This window comes from Bison bison, unplaced genomic scaffold (assembly GCF_000754665.1).
Source record: "Bison bison bison isolate TAMUID 2011002044 unplaced genomic scaffold, Bison_UMD1.0 scf7180017864043, whole genome shotgun sequence".
Classification (NCBI taxonomy): Eukaryota; Metazoa; Chordata; class Mammalia; order Artiodactyla; family Bovidae; genus Bison; species Bison bison.
The window spans coordinates 3,515,788-3,523,833 of NW_011494615.1; the positions used below are offsets into that span (position 1 = coordinate 3,515,788).

Genomic DNA, 8,046 nt, shown 5'->3' on the forward strand with positions numbered 1-8,046 from the left:
CCTTCATTCTCTCCTTCCCACAGGCCCTGGAAACCACCATTCTATTTTCTGTCTCTAAGAACTTGGCTGGTCTAGATACCTTATACAGGTGGAATTATATAGCATTTGTCTTTTTGCAACTGGCTCATTTCACTTAGCATAACGTCCTCATATTGCAGCATGTGTCAGAATGTCATTCCTTTTAAGGATGAATACTATTCTGTTATATGTATATAACACCTTTTGTTTATTCATCTGTCAGGGGATACCTGACTTGCTTACTCATTTTAGCTGTTGTGAATAATGCTCCTATGAATATGGGTGTACACATGTCTCTGATATTAGCACCCTGCTTTCCATTCATTGGGGTTTATACACAGAAGTGGAATTGCTGAATCATATGGTATTTCTAATTTTTTTTGGAAATTGGCATACCACAGCAACTGTACCATTTTACATTCCTGCCAACACTGCACAAAGGTTCTAATTTCTCTACATCCTCATCAACACTTGTTATTTTCTGAGTTTTTTGATAGTAGCCATCCTAATGGGAATGAAATGGTATTTCATTGTGGTTTTGAATTGCATTTCCCTAATGATAGCATGTTTTCATGTATTTTCTTAGTCACTTGTGTATCTTCTTTGGAGAGATGTCTATTCAAGACCCCTGGTCATTTTTTTTTTTTTTAAACGTGATAGTTTTGTTGCAGCTTTTTAAACTATTTTTTAAAATTCATTTTTGGCTGTGCTGAGTCTTCGTTGCTGTGCGTAGGCTATTCCCCAGTTGCAGGGAGCAGGGGCTCCTCTCTAGCAGCAGTGCTCGGGCTTCTCACTGCGGTGGCTTCTCTTGTTGCAGAGTGGAGGTTCTAGGCGCCCAGGCTTCAGTAGTTACAGCTCGTGGACTCGGGCATGCAGGCTCAGTAGCTGTGGCGCACAGGCCTAGCTGCCTTGTGGCATGAGGGATCTTCCCAGACCAGGGCTCGAACCTATGTCCCCCTTCATCGGCAGGTGGACTCCCAACCACTGCACCACCAGGGATGGTGTGCTCATGTTTTAATTGGGTTGTTTTTTTGTTGTTAAGGGTTCTCATATATTCTATATATTGTCCTCTATCACCCCAAAACATTTTTTTTTAAGTATTTATTTATTTGGCTGCTGTGCCAGGTCTTGGTGCGGTTCGCAGGATCTTTTTTAGTTGCATCATGCGAGATAATGATGTGTGGCGTGTGGGATCTATTAACAGTTCCCTGACCAGGAATCAAACCTGGGGCTCCCTGCATTGGGAGTATGGAGTCTCAGCCTCTGGGAAGTCCTCCAGAATATCTCTTTATAATTAATGTGTTTGAACTAGGATTGAACAAAGTCACACCGTATCGGCATAGTTTATTGTCCAATCTGGAGGAGATCCCTCTCCATATCTTTCTCTCGCTCTTGATTCTGTTGGAATCCAGGTCCATTGTCATGTAGATTTGTAATCTTGTATTTAATCTCTTCTGCTGCCCTCCAAAACTTGCCTTGGATAATTGCAGCAGTGAAGTTTCTCTTGAAAAAAGAGGATTGCTCTGTCAAAATTTCTTAGAGGACTAAACCAAAAGTGGGAAGAGGAAGCTTTCTTAGTATCTGGGAACCTGCCTGTGGGGAGGTGGGCACTGGAGGAAGGTGGAGGGGTGTGAGGATCAGACGGGAGTGAGGTGAGCACATTCGGGTCACCATCATGACCTGAGAGAACGGGGGCTTTTCCTATGATATAACGTGTTACCCAGAAACCCCTCACCATGACCAGGAGCAGACCCAAAGATTGTCCCCGCCCACAGCCCTGGGGGTACTAGGCAGATCCCAGGGGCCCTGCTGGGACCACACTGAGGCTGTGTTCCCAAGGGGCCACTAGAGAGGAAGGTCTGGCCTCGGGGCTGCTCTGAACACAGGGGGTTTTCCAGGAGTGCTAGGGGCAGGGCTGGGATGCCTCCAGCATCCACAAGGCTCAGGAGCCAGGACATGGTAACAGAGGTCGCTGATAATCTCTGGGCACTCTAAAAGATCACCAGACTCGTCTCCGGGATTAGGATTATGGGTGGTTTTTCTTCCTTTGTATTTTCCAATTTTTCTCAAGGGAACAGTAAAAAAGTAGTGCATTCTATTTAAAAACAGATCAACTCCTTTAGGATTAACAAAGACATGCCCCAGGATGGCCATTCTTAACAACTGAGTTCTCCAGGGATCTGTGATCTAGAATGGGGATCTTATCCAAACTCTTCTTGGAGCCTGGAAGAGCAGCCCTGTCCCACCCAGCATGTGGCTGATTCCCCGGCAGACCCGGCTTGGCAGAGGAAAGCAGTGTCCCCAGCGTCGGGAGCTGAGCTGCTGTTTCTAACTTTGTCTGCAGCCCTGGTGAGGCCTGTGGTGGAGGCCCAGCCTTCAGGAAGCCCCTGCCAGACCCACTTGAACCTCCCCAAGGGGCCAGTTTTTCACACCCGGCAGAGCCTTATCCTAGGTTACTGCTTCCATACTCTTTGCAGACAGAAATGAAACCTGCTGCTCCCAAAGTAGAGACTCTTTATTATAAACCTAGGATACAGAAGGGGGCAATTACAAACAGAGGCCTTTCTCAGCTCTCTTTGACCTTCTCACAATGGATAGAAACAGGTTTGAAAGATACCTTTTTGAAATTGTTGTAAAATATTCCCCAGTATCAAAGGGGATAGGCACCTGGTAGCTAAGTGCTCCATGAGAATAAGGCAGAGTGGGGCCTCTGACCCTCCTGAGACCCCGAGGGAAGGTGCTTTGCCCCCAGCCCTCACTGAAGGTACAGCAGAGAAGACATACACTTGCTTTTAGATTTAGGGTCCTGGGCTCCATCCTGGGACAGAGACCTAAGACCATGACCATTCCTCCTTGAAGGAGAGGTGAAGAGAAAAGAACATACAACTCTCCCGAGGAGAGAAAAACAGCTGTCGCAGCTAACCTGTTGTGTGAGTTCAACAGCTCTTTTCCTTGCTCTGCGCTTCACTGAAGGTGTAAATGCTGGTACAGTGGGTCCTTTACAGAATCTGGTCCCAGTGAAAAAGGAAAACAGAAAAAGAAGACAAGAGGGTCCCATGTTGTCCAGAGTTAGGATCCCCTTGTGGTGGGACTATCCTACCAGCTGTTTCTGGGAGCTGTGCCCAGGGAAATGTGTGCATGAAGATGCCTGTATGTCTGTGCGTGAGGGTGCCAGTGTATGTGTCCCTGTGTCTCGGCGTGTGAGCTTGTATGTGTCCATGTGCCCACAAGCTTCGGGGCAGGAGGCTCTTATGTGGTCCCTGTAAACTAGTTCCAGCAAACAACGTGGTAAGGCAGTTACGCAACAGAAGACTGGTGGGAAAGTTCTCTCTGTGAGTGGGCCCCAGAAAGAAAGACTTCCTGCCCACACCACCATGATGACCTAGCCCCAGAAACCAAACTTGATGGAGAGGCCAGAAGTCGGGCTCCTGTATCGTGCAGGGCAGAGCTGAGAGAACCACAGGCCCTCGACAGGTGGAAGTGAAAGGCAGCCCCAGGAGCGCAGGCCAGACTCTTGGGGACTTACCACGCTGAAGGTGAGCAGAGGCTGGGAGGAGTCAAAAAGGCAGATGAGAGGTGCGCCCGTGGGGGATCAGGCTCAGTGCAGCCTGCTTCGCCCTCTGTCCCCTGGTGCAGGGGGAAGTGGGGTGTGAGGTGTGGGGCCCCGAAGCACTGTGGAGGCAGCTGCACAGCAGCGCCCTGGTCCCAGCAGCGGCCAGATGGCTCTCAACCAGGAGACTCAAAACAGTGCTTCACCGTTTCCCACAATGATTCAAACACAGCGACTGCCTGTTCTCCCCACCCCGCTTAGTTCTCAGGCAGAGAAACTGAGGCCCAAGATGGATGGAGGGGTCAGAGCTGGCTCTTCTGGTCTTCTGCTTAGTCCCAGCCCCCTGTGGTTTCCACCATCCTGGCTGATAACTCAGCAAGCGGGCGTGCCACGTGTTCTATGCAGGACATGAGAGGTGCTGTCCAGATATGGACCATGGCTGCAGCTGTGTCCATGGAGCAGGCATGTCCAGCGATCGAGAGGCCAGCGGAGCAAAGATCCCCCTACAACTGCGGGTGGAGGCAGGGGTAGAAGGAGATGTACAGGCACACAGAGGCACGCACTCCCAGGGGCTTGGGCAGTTCAGGGCATGGACAGGGCCTTGGCGAGGCGAGTCCAGAACCAGTTCTGGGTGCAGGGGTTGGTGTAGTCACAGACAGTGATGAAACGCAGGATGCTGGGGAACTCTTTCTTCATTGGCTTGTACTTGATGGGGATCAGTCGCTTCTGATGGGCACCTGCAAGCCAGAGGGGGCAGAGCTTGCTCCAGGCTCTCTGCCATCACGGGGCTGGACCAGTCCTCCAGTCAGGGGTTAACAATAGCCCTTTCCCAATAAGAACCCCTGGTGCCTATTCACCCACACAAAAGGCACTCCTATGCACACACACTTAGGTGTGTAGAGACCTGCCTGAGTTCCCTGATGCTACATTCATGGCCGTTAAGGAGGGACGGCTGGCATCTCGAGGCCCTGCCCACTGCTCTGTGGCAGGGCAGGGCTGAGCTCACCTGGAGAGAGGCTGAGTGCAAACTTAGTCTGGAAATCACATTCCTTGCTTTGCAGGTATTCGTCAGAGACCACCACCACCATCCGACGGCACCTAGGGGAGAGTGGGCAGGCTACAGGCACTGTGGTGACCCACCAGGGGACAGCCTCGGGAGGATCCCACTGTGCCAGGCTAGACAGGGGCCGGCCGGGAGGACCCCAGCATGGGGATCCCTGGCAGGGCTTTGCACACCCACCCACTTGCCCTGCGGCCACGTAGCCAACCTCTTCTCAATCAGTTCACTGGCGATGGACCAGACACAGGTGCCAGGCAGGACGTCACGGTCAGACACGCACAACTTCAGCCGATAGTTTGTCTGTTCCAGCTGCCGGATCATCTCGTGGACAAACTCAATATCGCTGGGGCAGTAGCAGATGAAGGCATCAAAACACTCGGGCTTTTGCCCTGGGTGCGAGCACAATGGGATGGTCAGAGCCCTCCAGGAAGGCTGGGGATGAGCCCAGCCAGGTGCCCCCAGCCTAAGCGACCCTGGTCCTGGATCCTACCCAATCCAACAATACGTACCTCCTCTCCACCCCAGGCCAAGCCCTAGTAGCTGTGAGCTAGACGCATCACTTCTCATACGCGAAACCAGAGGTTGGACTATAATTATTCCCGTTTCTTAGGAAACTGAAGCTCAGAGAGATTAAGTGACTTGCCCAAGCACAACCCATCTGCTTCCAACACTCATGCTCTTAACACCACAATGTCCTATGGCCAAGAGGGGCAGGACTGGGCCCTTACCTAGGGGGTCGTCGCGAATGGTGATGCCGGCCATGTCATTTATCCGAGTTATGCTGCTGTCTATAGAGTCCACCTGTAAAGGCTTCTCAGATGCCTCCTGCTGCTGCTTCAGAATATACTTTTGGCAGTCCTCCTCTGGAGGGAAGAGACAAGGTGTGGCCAGCTCCCCAAGGGTACCCCATGCCTTTACCCACAGTCAGGATCCAGCCCCGGCCCCACCTTCCTGGCTGTGTTGTGCTCCAGCCCACTAGTGCCATCCACAGTTCAACAGCTCTGAAAAGGAGAGCTCCCACCTGGCTCTGGCCATCGTAAAAGGGTATCAGTGGTGTTCTGGCTATGAGAGAAGCCATCAGGGTCAGGCTTGTGCCTCTGCCCTTTTCCTCCCCCCACCCCTGCCTCTTAAGGCTCCTGAGAATTAAACCCAAGGTCTCCTCTAGGATCCACTGCTGGCTGATGCGAGCAGAGCATGAAAGAAGCGCTCAGGAGACCTGGTGTTTATGTGCAGCAAGGGCAGCACCCCAACCAAACACGGTATGCCTGTCTGTGGGCCACTGTCCCCACACCTGTGCAAGTATATTGTGCGTCAGAAAGTGGCAGGAAGGGGGGCATTTTCTAGGGACCTGAGATTTCCAAGACTGTCAGCTTTCAGCCCCTTCCCTGCTTATTGTTTTACTTGAAGCAGTCCCTAGCACCCCAACAGAGGACCCGGATTCTGACTCCTGGTCCTATGTGAAAGCTTTGGCCTTAGCGGTTTCCTTGCGCCTTTCCGGGCCTTCGCCTCCTTTCTCCAGCCCCTGTCATCCCCGGTATTGAAAGAGGGAACTAGTCTTGCACGGTTTCTCCTCTGCGGGCTGTCTCCAATGTCTTTGCTACCCGCAAAGTACCACGCCACCCCGCCGCCTCCGAGGAGCGATGGGTCCCTCCGAGGAGGGACCAGTGAAGGTCAGGTCCTTCATCTCCCGCTCCCACATCGGATGTGAGGCCGGAAAGGGGGCTTCCTCACCGATGCTGGCTCCCAGTTCCATCAGCACGTCGTCGCGGCCGAGCTTGGCGAGCAGCTCGAGCAGGCGGCCCACTGAGGCTCCCGGACGTCGCTGCCAGTCGTCCAGGAGCCTGCTCGTGGGGTCGGCGTACTTCTCCAGCTGCTGGATCTCCAAGTACTCGAAGTCCATCGCCTCCGCCAGCACGGTCCAGTCGGCCGCCACCGGCGCCCGCACGTTTAGGAAGAGCGACAGGCGGCGCCGCACTCGTACGTTGAGCGCTGCCAGGGGCAGGGAGGACATGGAAGCCGCGGGGAGCGCGGACCCCGCGCGGGGTACTCTTTCAGCCATGGCGGGCTGCCGCGGGAGCCGCCGCGCAGTCGAGTCGCGTCGTGGGCCTGTGCTTCCTCCTTCCCCTTCGGCCGCCCCGCCCACCTGGTCCCGCCCCGCCGGTCTCTCTTTCCGAGAAGCACCGCCCTGCCCTACAATCTGGAGCCCCAGTAGATGTGCGGAGGCGGGGGGCCCCCCATCACTGCCTTCGAGATCTCGGGGCGGGGGTGCTGGGGATGTGGGGATCCGGAATCCGCCTTTTGAGGTGTTCTGAGCTCCACCCATCAGTCCACTAGAGTCTGGCGCGGCGGTGGGACGATGACTTTACTTCCGCGTTTACAGGAAAGACGGGACTTAATCTTTGGGAAGTGGGGGAGTTACCTTCTTTCCACTGGGGATCTGAGGGATTCAGGTGGTGCTGCGCTCGAGGATCACGGGGAGGGGGCACAGGGACAGGCCTCGGTTCTGCCTCCCCCCACCCCCCGCAATTTGGGGGAGCACTCCTGCCCGTAGGACTTTGGGGACTCCCTGGCTGTACACTTGGACATGGAGGAGGGAAAGGGCATACTGCCTTGTGGCGCCAGAGGCATGCCACGGCCATGCCCTTCAAAAGTGGGGAGCACAACCGCTCCCTGCGTGTTTGAGGGTAACAGGACACCCCAGCCTTAGGTGTCTGAGAGAATCCCAGTACTACCCTCTGGGGTCTAGGGGAAAACACTAACACTGGGAGTCAAGTGGGCACCTGGCTTCGCTCTTTAGGGGGCAGGGGACAGCTCAGGACCTGGAGAGCTTTGGTTCATTCACTCATTCAATAGGTATTTATTGATCACCTATTAAATGTCAAGTATATTTCAAGCACCCCGGATACAAAGTCTTCCCCTGCCTTGGTGGATACCCCAACCTAGTGGGGTAGGTGGGCACTAATCCCAAATTGACTGTAAAATTTGTTTTTAAAAAATGTGTGTATGAAAGGCAATCCCAAAGAATGCTCAAACTACTGCACAATTGCACTCATCTCACACGCTAGTAAAGTCATGTTCAAAATTCTCCAAGCCAGGCTTCAGCAATACGTGAACCATGAACTTCCAGATGTTCAAGCTGGTTTTAGAAAAGGCAGAGGAACCAGAGATCAAATTGCCAACATCTGCTGGATCATCGAAAAAGCAAAAGAGTTCCAGAAAAACATCTATTTCTGCTTTATTGACTATGCCAAAGCCTTTGACTGTGTGGATCACAATAAACTGTGGAAAATTCTGAAAGAGATGGGAATATCAGACCACCTGACCTGCCTCTTGAGAAACCTATATGCAGGTCAGGAAGCAACAGTTAGAACTGGACATGGAACCAGACTGGTTCCAAATAGGAAAAGGAGTATGTCAA

General features: G+C 52.9%; 1 protein-coding gene across 2 annotated transcripts; it reads right to left on the minus strand.

Annotated features, from left to right (window-relative positions):
- Nucleotides 1-2,513: 2,513 nt before the first annotated feature.
- On the minus strand, nucleotides 2,514-7,080 carry MYD88 (myeloid differentiation primary response 88). 2 transcript variants are annotated; one of them, XM_010835505.1, is made up of 5 exons: nucleotides 6,360-6,966; nucleotides 5,357-5,491; nucleotides 4,837-5,017; nucleotides 4,575-4,666; nucleotides 2,514-4,305 (listed from the first exon to the last, which is right to left on the minus strand). In XM_010835505.1, exons 1-5 carry the CDS (start codon nucleotides 6,949-6,951, stop codon nucleotides 4,151-4,153), a joined length of 1,155 nt encoding a protein of 384 aa, XP_010833807.1. In that variant the 5' UTR covers nucleotides 6,952-6,966; the 3' UTR covers nucleotides 2,514-4,150. The 2 variants fall into 2 exon arrangements, with proteins under 2 accessions (XP_010833807.1, XP_010833808.1); XM_010835506.1 differs by lacking the exon at nucleotides 4,837-5,017 and having other exon boundaries at nucleotides 4,285-4,305; nucleotides 6,360-7,080.
- Between the last annotated feature and the right edge of the window lie 966 nt (nucleotides 7,081-8,046).